At 37.6% G+C, this 19,358-nt stretch overlaps 1 protein-coding gene across 9 annotated transcripts in view; it reads left to right on the forward strand.

Annotated features, from left to right (window-relative positions):
• CEP57L1 (centrosomal protein 57 like 1) overlaps positions 1-19,358 on the forward strand; it is a 64,027-nt gene that overhangs the window by 5,681 nt on the left and 38,988 nt on the right. For 2 of the 9 annotated variants that reach the window (XM_073022395.1, XM_073022398.1), the window contains exon 2: positions 3,194-3,249. The exons of the other annotated variants lie outside the window; for them this stretch is intronic. In XM_073022395.1, the coding sequence (XP_072878496.1) occupies positions 3,247-3,249 (3 nt within the window). In that variant the 5' untranslated portion in view covers positions 3,194-3,246. The remainder of the gene's footprint in view (positions 1-3,193; positions 3,250-19,358) is intronic. 9 annotated transcript variants of the gene reach the window in all.

Here is a 19,358-nt window from a genome sequence, read left to right on the forward strand (position 1 = left end):
AAGTCAGCCTAAAGATGAGGCCAGGGAGAACTTTACCTGGAACGTATCAGGAAACCGGACTAACAGTTCCATTTTAGTTATCTGTTGTCAGCCTGTGCAATTGGCTGAGTGCTGTAAGTGCAAATTGTTAGGAAGACTTTCTACAATTAAGAATATTATTCTCCAATTGAATTACCTTGTTATTTGTCTACATTGCTGTTTTTCTGTTTTTTTGTTTGTTTGTTTGTTTTTGTTTTTGTTTTTTGCTACTTTTTTGCCTAGTCTTACAAGGTTACAAAAATCTACCTGTGATTTTTCCACAATAGTTTGACCCTTCTCTACAATGAAACACTGAAGCCATGGAAACTTAAAATATCTCTTTCTGTGATAACTGACTTCAACTTAAGTTTTTAATGGAAATTATACGAATTATTTACTACATAGTAACATAAGCAGTTTTACCTCTAAATGCTTCCTTAGTTTTTCTTTTGGCTTGTTGAAAAATGTCTTGTCAACCAAGTACTATATGTGTACTTTTATGTGTGTGGTGTATGTGTATTGCCCAAATGAATCATGAAGACTCTTAAATTTGAATCTGTGTATTTTATTTTTAAGTTTTCCTTAACAAGGTCAATTTGAATTCCTTAACAAGATTGATTTGAATGATATTCTTTTCAACCTTTCAAAAACGTATTTTCTGAAACACTGTCATACATACTATTCTCAAAATACCATCCCCCTTTTTTCTGTGTTATTGCTTCCATCTTTCAGGAATAAATGAGTAAACCACTTAAATCAAGTTTACTCTTCAGTATTTTCTCCAGTTTTTCTGTTTATGGTGTCTCCAAATTTACTGTAGTATGCTTTGAATGACTAAATCTCTAATATTTCTGACATATATTAATGGATAGATTTTTAAAAACCATTAATTGCTGAATCTATATTCATTTTACTCTTCTTGAAAGATTTGTGAGCCAACTCTAGCAATATACGCAACATACAATATGCATTTTATAAACCGGTCTCACTACTGACTTTATTCTTATTTTTCTACTTATTTTCCTTATCCATATTTTACATGAATATATACATATATGGGGTAAGATATTAAAATTACGTGTCATTTTAAAAAACATTACAAATTTCAAACAAAAAATAAGAGTAACAAAATAAATACCCTTTTTAAGTACCCCTTGGAATGAACAAATATTAACATTTTACCTAATTTGCTTTAGTTTTTTTTCTTTTTCAATGAAATAAAATATCACATAGGTTGTGAAAATGCTCTTGGCACAGTCATATATTGTCTTTGCCTTTTAAAAAAATGTTACATAGAAGATATCTTACTATCTGTAACTTGCTTTCTTTTTCAGAGCTTATCTATGTTGCTAAATGTAGATCTTGTTTTTAAATTTTGGCTGGTGTGTAGTGTTTCATTGTATGAATATGATACAACATATTTATCCAGTCCCTGTTAATGTATATTTATGTATTTTTTAATTTTTTTTTTTTTGTTGCAAGCAGTGCAGCAGTGAACATCATTATACATATCTCCAGATATGTGCCATTTTCTTTAGGGTTCACTCATAAATTCAGAGAAGTGGAATTGCTGAATTATAGGATATATACAGGATCACATTTTTCAAGTTGTTCTCTAAAATGTTATATTTTACCAGTTTACACTCCCACTGGCAGTTCATGGGAATTTTCATTTCCCCACATCCTTGACAAAACTTAATATTGATAGGCGTGGTTTTTTTGTTTTGTTTTTTGTTTGTTTGTTTTGTTTTGTGAGACAGAATCCCACTCTGTTGCCCAGACCAGAGTGCAGTGGCACGATCACAGCCCACCACAAGCCTCAACCTCCCAGGCTCAAGTGATCTTCCCACCTCTGCCCTACAAGTAGCTGGGAACACATGTGTGTGCCACCACACCCAGCTAATTAAAAAATTTTTCTTTGTAGAAATGGGGTCTCACAGTATTGCCCAGGCTGATCTTGAACACCTGGGCTCAAGCAGTCCCTCAACCTCAGCCTCCCTAAGTGCTAAGATTACAGACATGAGGCACTGCATTGGGTCCTGATAGGCTTCTTTTAAAATTTTTGTCAAGCTAATGGGTGTAAAATAATTTCTGTATTGTTTGATTTTGCATTTCCTGATCAATGAAGTAGAATGTTTTTGTCCTTTTGGCTATTCATGTTTTCTTGTCTTTTAACTTCCATTGTACCTTTTTTTCCTTTGTTAATTGAGCTTTGTGTTTTTCTAAATGATTTATAGAACTTTTTTCTGTATTTCAGATACTAATCTTTTATGTTATATATGTTGCTTTTTTAAAGATATCATCAGTGATTTTTTGTTGTACAGAAATCTTAATTTTAATATAGTTTTATCATTTTTTCTTTTTTTATTTGCAAATTATCTTGTTTTAAGAAATCTCTTCTTACCCAAAGTCTGAAACACTCTGTATTTTCTTCTAAAACAAGGGTTTGTTGTTCACATATAGATATTCAGTCTAGCTGGAATTTATTTTTGTGTTTGGCATGGAGTAGAGATATATGTCTATATTTTACAGTGTGGCTAGCACTGTATAGTGAATATTGGCATAGTGAATATTGAATAGCCAATCCTTTCTCCATGGAAATGCCCTCTTTTTCATATACTAAATTCCCACATATGTAAAAGTTTATTTACTCTCTTTTCTTTTGTATCCTTTTTGTCTCACCTCAGTCCTATACCACTATTTTAATGAATAAAGTGCTGTAATCAATCTTAATAACTAGAAAAACAGTCCTATCATTTTGTTCTTTTTCACAATGCCATTACAAAATTTTATTTGCCATTATCCCTATGATTCATATATAGTTTCTGATGCTATTGTGCAAATGTATGTTTTGAAATTACATTTTCTAGATAGGTTATCTAGATCGGGGATCCCCAACCCTCGGGCCATGGACTGGTACCAGTTTGTGGCCTGTTACGAATCAGACCACACAGCAGGGAGTGAGCAACAGGTGAACAAGCGAAGCATCATCTGTATCTACAGCTGCTCCCCATTGCTTGCATTACCCCAGATCTCTGCCTCCTGTCAGATCAGCAGTAGCATTCTCATAGGAGCACAAATGCTCTCCGAACTGCGGATGTGAGAGATCTAGGTTGCACGCTCCTTATGAGACTCTAAAGCCTAATGATCTGTCACTGTCTCTCATCACCCCCAGATGGGACTGTCTGGTTGCAAAAACAAGCTCAGGGCTCCTACTGATTCTACTTTATGGTGAGTTGTATAGTTATTTTGTTATGTGTTACAATGTAATAATAATAGAAATAAAGTTCACAATAAATGCAATAGGCTTGAATCATCCTGAAACCATCCCGTCCCCACCCCTAACCCAGGTCCATGGAAAAATCGTCTTCCATGAAACCGGTCCCTGGTACCAAAAAGATTGGGGACCGCTGATCTGGATTATTGTGGGTTGTTCTATATAGAAAATCATATTTCCTACAGATAACAATTTTTATACTCTTATACATCTTATTTTCTTTTTCTGTTTTGTCCCTTTGTGAGGATCTCCAATTTATTATTAAACAATACTACTGATAGTGGGTATCCTTGCTGTCAGTGTTTTTAGTGTCAGAGGTGGACTTTTTTTCTTGAAACTTAATACTTTTCATTTATTTTAATTAGTATTCAATTTATTAAAGTTGTCATTTTTTATATGTAGTTTTCCCTAAGACTTTGAATTTAACTTATAAGTTGTACTACATCTATTTTTAAGTATAGTAGTTTTTGCAAGGAAATAAGGATTTTGGCTTTTTTAAAATTGATGTTCAAGACCAGGCATGATAGCTCATGTCTGTAATCCCAGCACTTTGGGAAGCTGAGGCTGGTGGATCACTTGAGGTCACGAGTTCAAGACTAGCCTGGCCAACATGGTGAAACAACCCCCTCCACCACCACCACTAGTCTCTACTAAAAATACATAAAAAGAAAATTAGCATGGCATGGTGGCTCACACCTGTAATCTCAGCTCCTTTGAGGCAGGAAAATTGCTTGGACTCAGGAGGTAAAGGTTGCAGTGAGCTGAAATCGCACCACTTCACTCCAGCTTAGGTGACAGAGTGAGACTGTGTGTCAAAAAACTAACAAAATAAAATTAATGTTTGGTTAACCTGTAAGGATAAAAGATAAAATTCTCCTTAAATATGTAATAGTATTTACAAACAAATTTCTTATATGTTTCAAACTATAATTTTCAATTTAGCCTATCATTTTATCAAATACTTAAGCTATTATCAAAACAGACCTTCAATTCTAATAAGCAGTATCTTCCTAAGTAAGCAACTTTTGTGAACCTAATAAATTAGACTTATATTTTTTAATAAATCTGATTTTCATAATCATTTTAAACATTTTAAAAAATCCAACCATGATTCACCAGTTCTGGCTTGAATTTTCTCTTTGTTTTTAGCATCTGGGCATTTCCCCTTTTTCTTTTGAGCTTGGCTATATATAATTTTAAAGTTATATATCATCTAATATTTTTATGTATAGGTTAGAGTTTTTTCTTTCATATTAATCAGAACTTTTTATATTTTCCTTTTATTACATATAATTTTATAAGTTGCTTAAAAGTGATTCTCCTGCCTCACCTGCCACCATGCCCTGCTAATTTTGTATTTTTAGTAGAGACAGGGTTTCACTATTTTGGCCAGGCTGGTCTCAAACTCCTGAACTCCAGTGATCCACCTGCCTCGGCCTCCCAAAGTGCTGGGATTACAGGCATGAGACACCACAGCCAGCCCTATTTTTCTTATTTTGTTTGACTTAATTGCATTTTCCTACATTCCTTTGTTCAAAAAGGGGTAGATAATACCTGTGAGACCTTGTGCTGTGATTTTTTTGGCCTTTATTAATTTAGAAAATACGAGAGACAAATTCTATTTCTTGTTCCAAAATAAATTCATGCAAATTGTTTGAATTCTGTTACTCACTTTTCCATCTCATTTATGAGCCCTCCTTATTTGTTGAATTTAAAAAGATGAAAGATTTATATGCTCTGAAGAGAAACCAGAGCATTGTTTCATGAATTTTATATATATATTTTTTTTAATTTATTTTTTATTATTAAACTTCAAGTTGTAGGGTACATGTGCACAATGTGCAGGTTTGCTACATATGTATACTTGTGCCATGTTGGTGTGCTGCACCCATCAACTCGTCATTTACATCAGGTATAACTCCCAATGCAATCCCTCCCCCCTCCCCCCTCCCCATGATAGGCCCCGGTGTGTGATGTTCCCCTTCCCGAGTCCAAGTGATCTCATGGTTCAGCTCCCGCCTATGAGTGAGAACATGCGGTGTTTGGTTTTCTGTTCTTGTGATAGTTTGCTGAGAATGATGGTTTCCAGCTGCATCCATGTCCCTACAAAGGACACAAACTCATCCTTTTTTATGGCTGCATAGTATTCCATGGTGTATATGTGCCACATTTTCTTAATCCAATCTGTCACTGATGGACATTTGGGTTGATTCCAAGTCTTTGCTATTGTGAATAGTGCTGCAATAAACATACGTGTGCATGTGTCTTTATAGCAGCATAATTTATAATCCTTTGGGTATATACCTAGTAATGGGATGGCTGGGTCATATGGTACATGTAGTTCTAGATCCCTGAGGAATCGCCATACTGTTTTCCATAATGGTTGAACTAGTTTACAATCCCACCAACAGTGTAAAAGTGTTCCTATTTCTCCACATCCTCTCCAGCACCTGTTGTTTCCTGACTTTTGAATGATCGCCATTCTAACTGGTGTGAGATGGTATCTCATTGTGGTTTTGATTTGCATTTCTCTGATGGCCAGTGATGATGAGCATTTTTTCATGTGTCTGTTGGCTGTATGAATGTCTTCTTTTGAGAAATGTCTGTTCATATCCTTTGCCCACTTTTTGATGGGGTTGTTTGTTTTTTTCTTGTAAATTTGTTTGAGTTCTTTGTAGGTTCTGGATATTAGCCCTTTGTCAGATGAGTAGATTGCAAAAATGTTCTCCCATTCTGTAGGTTGCCTGTTCTGATGGTAGTTTCTTTTGCTGTGCAGAAGCTCTTTAGTTTAATGAGATCCCATTTGTCAATTTTGGCTTTTGCTGCCGTTGCTTTTGGTGTTTTAGACATGAAGTCTTTGCCCATGCCTATGTCCTGAATGGTACTACCTAGGTTTTCCTCTAGGATTTTTATGGTATTAGGTCTAACATTTAAGTCTCTAATCCATCTTGAATTAATTTTCATATAAGGAGTAAGGAAAGGATCCAGTTTCAGCTTTCTACTTATGGCTAGCCAATTTTCCCAGCACCATTTATTAAATAGGGAATCCTTTCCCCATTTCTTGTTTTTGTCAGGTTTGTCAAAGATCAGATGGCTGTAGATGTGTGGTATTATTTCTGAGGACTCTGTTCTGTTCCATTGGTCTATATCTCTGTTTTGGTACCAGTACCATGCTGTTTTGGTTACTGTAGCCTTGTAGTATAGTTTGAAGTCAGGTAGCATGATGCCTCCAGCTTTGTTCTTTTGACTTAGGATTGTCTTGGAGATGCGGGCTCTTTTTTGGTTCCATATGAACTTTAAAGCAGTTTTTTCCAATTCTGTGAAGAAGCTCATTGGTAGCTTGATGGGGATGGCATTGAATCTATAAATTACCTTGGGCAGTATGGCCATTTTCACGATATTGATTCTTCCTATCCATGAGCATGGTATGTTCTTCCATTTGTTTGTGTCCTCTTTGATTTCACTGAGCAGTGGTTTGTAGTTCTCCTTGAAGAGGTCCTTTACATCCCTTGTAAGTTGGATTCCTAGGTATTTTATTCTCTTTGAAGCAATTGTGAATGGAAGTTCATTCCTGATTTGGCTCTCTGTTTGACTGTCACTGGTGTATAAGAATGCTTGTGATTTTTGCACATTAATTTTGTATCCTGAGACTTTGCTGAAGTTGCTTATCAGCTTAAGGAGATTTTGGGCTGAGACAATGGGGTTTTCTAAATATACAATCATGTCATCTGCAAACAGGGACAATTTGACTTCTTCTTTTCCTAACTGAATCCCCTTGATTTCTTTCTCTTGCCTGATTGCCCTAGCCAGAACTTCCAACACTATGTTGAATAGGAGTGGTGAGAGAGGGCATCCCTGTCTTGTGCCAGTTTTCAAAGGGAATTTTTCCAGTTTTTGCCCATTCAGTATGATATTGGCTGTGGGTTTGTCATAAATAGCTCTTATGATTTTGAGGTACGTTCCATCAATACCGAATTTATTGAGCGTTTTTAGCATGAAGGGCTGTTGAATTTTGTCAAAAGCCTTTTCTGCATCTATTGAGATAATGATGTGGTTCTTGTCTTTGGTTCTGTTTATATGCTGGATTATGTTTATTGATTTGCGAATGTTGAACCAGCCTTGCATCCCAGGGATGAAGCCCACTTGATCATGGTGGATAAGCTTTTTGATGTGCTGCTGAATCCGGTTTGCCAGTATTTTATTGAGGATTTTTGCATCGATGTTCATCAGGGATATTGGTCTAAAATTCTCTTTTTTTGTTGTGTCTCTGCCAGGCTTTGGTATCAGGATGATGTTGGCCTCATAAAATGAGTTAGGGAGGATTCCCTCTTTTTCTATTGATTGGAATAGTTTCAGAAGGAATGGTACCAGCTCCTCCTTGTACCTCTGGTAGAATTCAGCTGTGAATCCATCTGGTCCTGGACTTTTTTTGGTTGGTAGGCTATTAATTATTGCCTCAATTTCAGAGCCTACTATTGGTCTATTCAGGGATTCAACTTCTTCCTGGTTTAGTCTTGGAAGAGTGTAAGTGTCCAGGAAATTATCCATTTCTTCTAGATTTTCCAGTTTATTTGCGTAGAGGTGTTTATAGTATTCTCTGATGGTAGTTTGTATTTCTGTGGGGTCGGTGGTGATATCCCCTTTATCATTTTTAATTGCGTCGATTTGATTCTTCTCTCTTTTCTTCTTTATTAGTCTTGCTAGTGGTCTGTCAATTTTGTTGATCTTTTCAAAAAACCAACTCCTGGATTCATTGATTTTTTGGAGGGTTTTTTGTGTCTCTATCTCCTTCAGTTCTGCTCTGATCTTAGTTATTTCTTGCCTTCTGCTAGCTTTCGAATGTGTTTGCTCTTGCTTCTCTAGTTCTTTTAATTGCGATGTTAGAGTGTCAATTTTAGATCTTTCCTGCTTTCTCTTGTGGGCATTTAGTGCTATAAATTTCCCTCTACACACTGCTTTAAATGTGTCCCAGAGATTCTGGTATGTTGTATCTTTGTTCTCATTGGTTTCAAAGAACATCTTTATTTCTGCCTTCATTTCGTTATGTACCCAGTAGTCATTCAGGAGCAGGTTGTTCAGTTTCCATGTAGTTGAGCGGTTTTGATTGAGTTTCTTAGTCCTGAGTTCTAATTTGATTGCACTGTGGTCTGAGAGACAGTTTGTTATAATTTCTGTTCTTGTACATTTGCTGAGGAGTGCTTTACTTCCAATTACGTGGTCAATTTTGGAGTAAGTACAATGTGGTGCTGAGAAGAATGTATATTCTGTTGATTTGGGGTGGAGAGTTCTATAGATGTCTATTAGGTCTGCTTGCTGCAGAGCTGAGTTCAATTCCTGGATATCCTTGTTAACTTTCTGTCTCGTTGATCTGTCTAATGTTGACAGTGGAGTGTTGAAGTCTCCCATTATTATTGTATGGGAGTCTAAGTCTCTTTGTAAGTCTCTAAGGACTTGCTTTATGAATCTGGGTGCTCCTGTATTGGGTGCATATATATTTAGGATAGTTAGCTCTTCCTGTTGAATTGATCCCTTTACCATTATGTAATGGCCTTCTTTGTCTCTTTTGATCTTTGATGGTTTAAAGTCTGTTTTATCAGAGACTAGTATTGCAACCCCCGCTTTTTTGTGTTCTCCATTTGCTTGGTAAATCTTCCTCCATCCCTTTATTTTGAGCCTATGTATGTCTCTGCGTGTGAGATGGGTCTCCTGAATACAGCAGACTGATGGATCTTGACTCTTTATCCAGTTTGCCAGTCTGTGTCTTTTAATTGGAGCATTTAGTCCATTTACATTTAAGGTTAAGATTGTTATGTGTGAACTTGATCCCGCCATTATGATATTAACTGGTTATTTTGCTCGTTAGTTGATGCAGTTTCTTCCTAGCCTTGATGGTCTTTACATTTTGGCATGTTTTTGCAATGGCTGGTACCGGTTGTTCCTTTCCATGTTTAGTGCTTCCTTCAGGGTCTCTTGTAAGGCAGGCCTAGTGGTGACAAAATCTCTAAGCATTTGCTTATCTGTAAAGGATTTTATTTCTCCTTCACTTATGAAACTTAGTTTGGCTGGATATAAAATTCTGGGTTTAAAATTCTTTTCTTTAAGAATGTTGAATATTGGCCCCCACTCTCTTCTGGCTTGAAGAGTTTCTGCCGAGAGATCTGCTGTTAGTCTGATGGGCTTCCCTTTGTGGGTAACCCGACCTTTCTCTCTGGCTGCCCTTAAGATTTTTTCCTTCATTTCAACTTTGGTGAATCTGGCAATTATGTGTCTTGGAGTTGCTCTTCTCGAGGAGTATCTTTGTGGCGTTCTTTGTATTTCCTGGATTTGAATGTTGGCCTGCCCTACTAGGTTGGGGAAGTTCTCCTGGATGATATCCTGCAGAGTGTTTTCCAACTTGGTTCCATTTTCCCCCTCACTTTCAGGCACCCCAATCAGACGTAGATTTGGTCTTTTTACATAATCCCATACTTCTTGCAGGCTTTGTTCATTTCTTTTTCTTCTTTTTTCTTTTGGTTTCTCTTCTCGCTTCATTTCATTCATTTGATCCTCCATCGCTGACATTCTTTCTTCCAGTTGATCAAGTCGGTTACTGAAGCTTGTGCATTTGTCACGTATTTCTCGTGCCATGGTTTTCGTCTCTTTCATTTCGTTTGTGAGCTTCTCTGCATTAATTACTCTAGCCATCAATTCTTCCACTTTTTTTTCAAGATTTTTAGTTTCTTTGCGCTGGGTACGTAATTCCTCCTTTAGCTCTGAGAAATTTGATGGACTGAAGCCTTCTTCTCTCATGTCGTCAAAGTCATTCTCCGTCCAGCTTTGATCTGTTGCTGGCGATGAGCTGCGCTCCTTTGCCGGGGGAGATGCGCTCTTATTTTTTGAATTTCCAGCTTTTCTGCCCTGCTTTTTCCCCATCTTTGTGGTTTTATCTGCCTCTGGTCTTTGATGATGGTGACGTACTGATGGGGTTTTGGTGTAGGTGTCCTTCCTGTTTGATAGCTTTCCTTCTAACAGTCAGGATCCTCAGCTGTAGGTTGTAGCTGTAGGAGATTGCTTGAGGTCCACTCCAGACCCTGTTTGCCTGGGTATCAGCAGCAGAGGCTGCAGAAGATAGAATATTTCTGAACAGCGAGTGTACCTGTCTGATTCTTGCTTTGAAAGCTTCCTCTCAGGGGTGTACTCCACCCTGTGAGGTGTGGGGTGTCAGACTGCCCCTAGTGGGGGATGTCTCCCAGTTAGGCTACTCAGGGGTCAGGGACCCACTTGAGCAGGGAGTCTGTCCCTTCTCAGATCTGAACCTCCATGTTGGGAGATCCACTGCTCTCTTCAAAGCTGTCAGACAGAGTCGTTTGCGTCTGCAGAGCTGCTGCGTTTGTTATTGTTTACTGTGCCCTGTCCCCAGAGGTGGAGTCTACAGAGACAGGCAGGTTTCCTTGAGCTGCTGTGAGCTCCACCCAGTTCGAGCTTCCCAGCAGCTTTGTTTACCTACTTAAGCCTCAGCAATGGCGGGCGCCCCTCCCCCAGCCTCGCTGCTGCCTTGCCGGTAGATCACAGACTGCTGTGCTAGCAATGAGGGAGGCTCCGTGGGTGTGGGACCCTCCCGGCCAGGTGTGGGATATGATCTCCTGGTGTGCCTGTTTGCTTAAAGCGCAGTTTTGGGGTGGGAGTTACCCGATTTTCCAGGTGTTGTGTGTCTCAGTTCCCCTGGCTAGGAAAAGGGATTCCCTTCCCCCTTGCGCTTTCCAGGTGAGGCAATGCCTCGCCCTGCTTCAGCTCTCACTGGTCGGGCTGCAGCAGCTGACCAGCACTGATCGTCTGGCACTCCCCAGTGAGATGAACCCAGTACCTCAGTTGAAAATGCAGAAATCACCGGTCTTCTGTGTCGCTCGCGCTGGGAGTTGGAGACTGGAGCTGTTCCTATTCGGCCATCTTGCTCCGCCCCCTCATGAATTATATTAACAAGAAGATGTTATAGCATCTACTGAATGATTTGGCTATATAATGATTTTGTTAAGTACTTTTGAAGGTACATTAACTTAGCAATTTTTATGTGCCATTCCATCAGATATACCAGGCTGATTATTTACTAAATCAAGTGAGCTTAAATACACAAACGCTAGAATTCATAACTCATTTTTAATAGGAGAATCTCTTTCTCTTCCTTTACTCTCCTACAGTAGAAATACAAATTTCTAACAAGGATGTTGTAGACAATTTGCTCTTTGTTATTTCTATTATCAGTTGTTATTTCTTGTTATCAATTACATATCTCATAGTATCTCGATAGTAGTCTCCTGTGTAGAGCTCCTTTGATGATTCTGTATATAAACGTTATAGAATTTACCTGAAGTTCTGTTCTGTGGAATGCTAATCTCTTAAGAGTATTCACCAAAAAGGTTTCTGTTGTACATAAATTTGGGAAATGCACACTTCATCTTTGTTTAATATGATAGTAGCATATTAAAGACACTGATAAGACTTGCAGGTAAAGAAGGTTAATTTGTTTTACCAATTTCCTGAAAGTTATTTGCCAGGAAATACATTTAATTTAGGGAGTAACTTCAATTAACATTGAAGTTACTGTGAAGCCAGTGTTCCATAGAGCAAGTCTTGGTGAAAAGTATGAATCTTTAGTGATCTATAACACCATGGCACATGTATACCTATGTAACAAACCTGCACGTTCTGCACATGTATCCCAGAACTTAAAGTATAATAAAAATATATATATATACTTTTCATTCTAATATTTAAATGTTATAGATCCATTCATCTGTAATGGACACTTAGGTTGTTTGTATATATTTCTTGGCTATTGTGAGTAATACTGCAGTGAACATGGGAGTGCAGACACCCCTTTCCGTACTTATTTTTTTTGCTTTGGGTATATACCCAGTAGTGGGATTGCTGGATTATATGGTAATGCTATTTTTAGTTTTCTGAGGAACCTCCATACTGTTTTCCAAAATAACTGTATCAATTTACAATACCACCTACAGTGTATAAGGGTTTCTTTTTCTCCACATCCTTGCCAACTTTTGTTGTCATTCATTTTTTTGATAGTAGCCAGTCTGACAGGTATGAGCTGATATCTCATTGTGGTTTTAATTTTCATTTCTTTGATGATTAGAGATGTTGAACATTTTAAAGTATATATCTGTTGGCAATTTGTATGCCTTCTTTTGAGAAAAGTCTATTTAAGTCCTTTGCCCATTTTCTAATAGGGTTGTTTTCTTGTTATTTCATAGTGTGAGTTTTTTGTTTATTTTGGTGTTAGCCCCTCATGTATATAGAAACAACAGAATACTATTTAATCTTTTTAAAAAAAAAAACAGGAAATTTCTTCATTTTCAACAACATGGATGAACCTAGAGGACATCATATTAAGGGAAATAAGCCAGGCACAGAGAAACAAATAATGTGTAATCTCACTTATATTTGGAATCTAGAAAAGTCAAAATCATAGAAGTAGAGAGTAGAATAATGGTTACCAGAAGCAAGTGGCAGGGGATGGGAAGAGGGGTAGAAGAGTTGTAGGGAGTGGACAGGGAAAGGGAAGATGCCGATCAACGGGGTACAAAGTTAAGTTACTAGAAATAAATTCTGGGCCGAGCGCGGTGGCTCAAGCCTGTAATCCCAGCACTTTGGGAGGCCGAGACGGGCAGATCACGAGGTCAGGAGATCGAGACCGTCCTGGCTAACATGGTGAAACCCCGTCTCCACTAAAAAAGACAAAAAAACTAGCCGGGCGAGGTGGCGGGCGCCTGTAGTCCCAGCTACTCGGGAGGCTGAGACAGGAGAATGGCGTGAACCCAGGAGGCGGAGCTTGCAGTGAGCTGAGATCCGGCCACTGCACTCCAGCCTGGGCGACAGAGCGAGACTCCGTCTCAAAAAAAAAAAAAAAAAAAAAAAAAAGAAATAAGTTCTGGTGTTCTGTTACACCGCAAGGTGCCTATAGTTATTATATTTCAAAATAGCTAAAACACATCATTTTAAATGTCTCACTACAAAGAGATGGTAAATGTTTGAGGTGATGGATATACTAATTACTCTGATATGATAATTCCACAAAGTACACATGTATTGAAATATCACCTTATACCCCATAAATATATACAGTTATTATTTGCCGATTAAAATAAAACTAATAAAAATACAAAATATAAAGCTATATTTGTTAAAGCAACTAAATTAAATCAGATAAACCATGATTAATAAATACATTAAAATATTGCTAAATTAATGATAGTTGATTTTGTAAAAGTTATAAATTAACAACTTCAAAAATCTTCTGTTGTTAATTTTTTATTCTTTCATTGTTAGAAGAAGTTAGGGTGGTAGTGGATAAAAGGGAGAAATGGAAGGAAATATTTATTTATGAGTATATATGTATTTTTTTTTAAAGGAGAGAATAGGGCTTCCTTCAGTGTGTCATTTTAAAGGAATTTCATGTTGTTCTCAGTTGTGATCTCCACACTACTCTATTTATAGGGAAAACAATTCTAGTAGTTGTAATGTTTGTTTTCTTTGGGAAATTTACAAATTAGATTATGCTCAGCCAAACATGTTTCTCTGTTTGTGGATTTATACAATGGAAAAATGTTAACTTTAAGCTGGCATCTGTGTGCTATCAGTAGTTTTATTAGTTGGCCCACCCACTATCAGTGTGTGCACTCAGGGAATGCAAACTTATTTTAATTTTGGCTTAAATAAATTATTTAAACATTAAGAAATAAATCTGTTTTTTTTAAAAAAAACCCTGAAGCCAAGTATAAAGAAAAATTTGATTATTTATGATTTATAGAAAACAGTACAGAAACAAAAAGGATCCACATTTAGAGTCCAGAGACCTGGGTTTGAATTCTGGCTTTGCTATTCATTTATTATACATATTCAATTAGCCAAGTCACCTAATCTTTTCATCTGTTTCCTAATGTGTTAAAAAATGACTGTAATAATAGTAATAGCATTCTTTAAGGTTGTTAAGACTAAATTTGGCATGTAAAAGCTTGTAAGTGATAATACTTTTCAAAAGTTGAGATGATATTTTTAGATTTTGCCTTTTAGTACAGATATGAAGAATATACTATGTAAGTATCACTACATACATTTTATAGAATTGAGTTCAACAGTTTTGATTTATCTGTATTTGTATGAGTTTTGGTCAAAAAAGGGAAAGTAAATTTGTTTTAGGTATTGCCTGGAATTCTATTTCCTCCCTATTAAGCCTTTTATTTATTTTATTTTATTTATTTTATTTTATTTTATTTTATATTTTATTGAGATGGAGTTTCACTCTTGTTGGCCAGGCTGGAGTGCAATGGCACAATCTTGGCTCACTGCAACCTCCACCTCCCAACTTCAAGCGATTCTCCTGCCTCAGCCTCCTGTGTAGCTGGGATTACAGGCATATGCCACCACGCCTGCCTAATTTTGTATTTTTAGTAGAGAGGTGGTTTCTTCATGTTGGTCAGGCTGATCTCAAACTCCTTACCTCAGGTGATATGCCCAACTCGGCCTCCCAAAGTGCTGGGATTAAAGGAGTGAGCCACCGTGCCCAGCCCCTATAAGCATTTTAGAGATACTTTTATTAACTGTAGAGTAGGCTAATTGATATATATGTTACTCTATTTATATAGGTACAGTTTCAATCTTTTTCTAGGTTCTCATTGTCATAAAGCTTTTGATAAGAGGTTATCCAAGAGAAATTTTGTCTATAGTATTATTGACTAGAGAAATAATTTCAAGATATGGTGAGAACTGTGAACTTTAGGAATTTTTTCTAAGTTCTAAAAAGCTCCAGTAATGCCTTAATTCAAAACAGGGCCAGACAATTTGATAATATGTACCAGAAGCGTTTAAAACTGTCTTTGACCTAACAATACAATTTATAGACTTTCTTAATGAAAAAATTGGTAATTTACAAAAACATTTATGTACTACCATTAAGAAAGCACTTCTGAAGAATGATATACAAAAGAAGATGATTCAAGAAAACGTTTATCACATATTAAATAGAAAGATAATTTACACAAACATGGTACAGTCCTAACTTTGGTTAAAATAATAAAAGACTGATTTAATATATACCAAATGTGTTAACAATATTTTAATAATCTGAGATTGATAAAATTCCCGTGATTTTTATTTTCTTCTATAATTTCAAAATTTTGTAGAATGAGCGTGTATTACTTTTATAATCAGAAATATATATATAGTAAGTTTGTATCAAACTTCTTTCCAAACACTGTTATTCTAGTCTCAGCTATTATAGTAAGATATCATGGATTTATATATAACATAAGCATAAAAAGTTGTAGGCAATATGCAGGTGTACAAGAGAATATTACTTATGATTGAACTGATTGTGAATGCCTTTGGCTATGCCTTTTGGCTTTGCTGTTCTACAAACCTCCTCTATCTTTTGATGGTCTGTAATGTGCAGCTAATAGGAAGTTTTTAATTGAAGGATGAAAGGTGATCATATTGAAGGAAGCTGGGGCTGTCTTAGCCAGGTCTTATCTGGGCTGGACTGGCAAACTGGACCAACTACTATTATGAAAGCAACATTGGAGGGTTAACCCCCCTTTTTGTGGGCACCAAATCTGTACTAGTTTAGAGCAAGTTCAAAGTCCTGAGTTGGTGAGGCATTGCATTTATTTTCCCCTGAGACTGTGACCTCTTCCTCTTTCCATTTCCAGCTCTAAGCATAAAGTTTGGCTCATGATAGATACTTAGCAAACAGTATTGGAATTGAAATGGAAAGGAATTGGAAAATTATGCAAATTCTCAACATTAATTTTACTAAATAGATATTGCAATATTGAGTGAAGTGAATTATGCAGATATAGTCATAGGCAATGTCTATATGGATACAAGGGAAGTTCAATAGGCGCAATAATGATCTCTTATGTTTCGACATCATAGTCCGTTCTCTGTGCTCCTCTATTTTGGCTGCTGGTGGTAGTTGGAAGGCCCTCAGCACTTTCAGCATTTGGCATAGTGAGCTGTAAGTTAAGTAAGCACATTGGAAACTGAAGAAAAATTGCAACATTTAAGAGGAAAGTAATACATATTTTTGTAGGTGCATTTTAAGTTATATATATATATACACACACACACAGAGAGAGAGAGAGTTGTTGTTGTTTTTGAGACGGAGTATCACTCTGTCACCCAGGCTGGAGTGCAGTGGCACGGTCCCAGCTCACTACAACCTCTGCCTCCTGAGTTCAAGTGATTCTCCTGCCTCAGCCTCCTTAGTAGCTGGAATTATAGGTGCCCACCACCAAGTCCAGCTAATTTTTGTATTTTTAGTAGAGATAGGGTTTCACCATATTGGCTAGGCTGGTCTCAAACTCCTGATCTCAAGTAATCCACCTGCCTTGGCCTCCCAAAGAACTGGGATTACAGGCATGAGCAACTGCGCTCCGCCAGTAAAATGTATTTTTATCAATTAAACTCCCACCTTGTCTAGCCAGGAAAATCAGATTTTCTCCTTTTGCCCTCTGGGCTATTTGACAACATATGCTGTTCCTCATGTTAATACCTTAACAACTGTGCCAACAAGTCTGGTTTGAAAAAAAAGTAAGGGCTTAATGGTGTCTCTCTGCAGCCTATCAACATCTCTGTGCGTCAGTAGATTACTTCAGCCTTTCAAAACAGTTGTTCACCTCAGATATGTGGGTCAAAAGTCACTGTAGTTAACATACCAAAGCTTGCTAATAGGTATAAGAATTGGAATTATGACTTTGGAGCTCTCAATACCAAGGAAAGTAATGTTATGACAAACCCGTGTTTGTGTTGCTTCATCACAGAGTAACTCAGACACTACACTCAGTAGCTAGCACTCTCTCTGATCTGAATGGTATAGACGTCTTCCTTCCCAATAAATGATGAGGGCCTAGGCTAGGACACCTAATCAGTGGTGGTAAGGATGGGAGAGGATAGGTGAGTCAAGAAGTGTTTTTTGTGTTGACCTCCTCAGGACTTGAGAATGGGGAATAGAAGGATGATCCTGTTAAAGTGAGATTACAAATATAGGAAGAAAAACTGTTTTGAGGCAAAAATGGTGTTTTAAGTTTTGGATATACGTTTCAGGTGCCTTTAGGACATTCAAGTAGACATGAACTCTGTTAAAATGCAGAGAAATGGTAGTCTGTACTTGATAAAAAATTATTATCTTAGGCAGAAGTAAAGAACAAAGAAATGAGTACAAACTCCAAAGTGATATCATCTCTTAAGAAGGGCTGGGCCGCTCCTCTGGGGACAGGGCATTGCTAAACAAAAGGAGCAGAAACCTTGACAGAGGTAAATGCCCCTGTCTGACAGCTTTGAAGAGAGCAATGGATCTCCCAGCACGGAGGCTGAGATCTGAGAATGGACAGACTGCCTGCTCAAGTGGGTCCCTGACCCCTGAGTAGCCTAACTAGGAGACATCCCCCACTAGGTGACTGACACCTCACACCTCACATGGCGGGATACACCCCCAGACGAAGCTTCCAGAGCAAGAATCAGACAGCAACACTTGCTGTTCAGCAAGATTCTATCTTCTGCAGCTTCTGCTGCTGATACCCAGCAAACAGGGTCTGGAGTGGACCTCAAGCAGACTCCAACAGACCTACAGCTGAGGGTCCTGACTGTTAGAAGGAAAACTAACAAACAGAAAGGACACCCACACCAAAACCCCATCAGTACGTCGCCATCATCAAAGACCAAAGGCAGATAAAACCACAAAGATGGGGAAAAAGCAGGGCAGAAAAGCTGGAAATTCAAAAAATGAGAGCGCATCTCTCCTCCCAAAGGAACCCAGCTCATCGCCAGCAACAGAACAAAGCTGGACGGAGAATGACTTTGATGAGTTGAGAGAAGAAGGCTTCAGTCTATCAAACTTCTCAGAGCTAAAGGAGGAACTACATAACCAGTGCAAAGAAACTAAAAACCTTGAAAAAACAATGAATGAATGGATAACGAGAATAATCAATGCAGAGAAGACCTTAAAAGAACTGATAGAGATGAAAACCATGACATGAGAACTACATGACAAATGCACAAGCTTCAGTAACCAACTTGATCAACTGGAAGAAACAGTATCAGCGATTGAAGATCAAATTAATGAAATGAAGCGAGAAGAGAAGTGTAGAGAAAAAAGAGTAAAAAGAAATGAACAAAGCCTCCAAGAAATGTGGGATTATGTGAAAAGACTAAATCTACATCTTATTGGTGTGCCTGAAAGTGACAGGGAAAATGGAACCAAGTTGGAAAACACTCTGCAGGATATCATCCAGGAGAACTTCCCCAACCTAGTAAGGCAGGCCAACATTCAAATTCAGGAAATACAGAGAACGCCACAAAGATACTCCTCGAGAAGAGCAACTCCAAGACACATAATTGTCAGATTCAACCAAAGTTGAAATGAAGGAAAAAATCTTAAGGACAGACAGAGAGAAAGGTCGGGTTACACACAAAGGGAAGCCCATCAGACTAATAGCAGATCTCTCGGCAGAAACTCTGCGAGCCAGAAGACAGTGGGGGCCAATATTCAACATTCTTAAAGAAAAGAATTTTCAACCCAGAACTTCATATCCAGCCAAACTAAGTTTCATAAGTGAAGGAGAAATAAAATCCTTTACGGATAAGCAAATGCTTAGAGATTTTGTCACCACCAGGCCTGCCCTACAAGAGATCCCGAAGGAAGCACTAAACATGGAAAGGAACAACAGGTATCAGCCAATGCAAAAACATGTCAAAATGTAAAGTCCATCGATGCTAGGAAGAAACTGCATCAACTAGCGAGCAAAATAACCAGCTAATATCATAATGACAGGATCAAGTTCACACATAACAATATTAACCTTAAATGTAAATGGACTAAATGGTCCAATTAAAAGACACAGATTGGAAAACTGGATAAAGAGTCAAGACCAATCAGTTTGCTGTATTCAGGAGACCCATCTCACATACAGAGACACACATAGGCTCAAAATAAAGGGATGGAGGAAGATCTACCAAGCAAATGGAAAAAAAAAAAAAAAAAAAAAAAAAAGCAGGGGTAGCAATCCTAGTCTCT

This window comes from Chlorocebus sabaeus, chromosome 13 (assembly GCF_047675955.1).
Source record: "Chlorocebus sabaeus isolate Y175 chromosome 13, mChlSab1.0.hap1, whole genome shotgun sequence".
Taxonomy (NCBI): domain Eukaryota; kingdom Metazoa; phylum Chordata; class Mammalia; order Primates; family Cercopithecidae; genus Chlorocebus; species Chlorocebus sabaeus.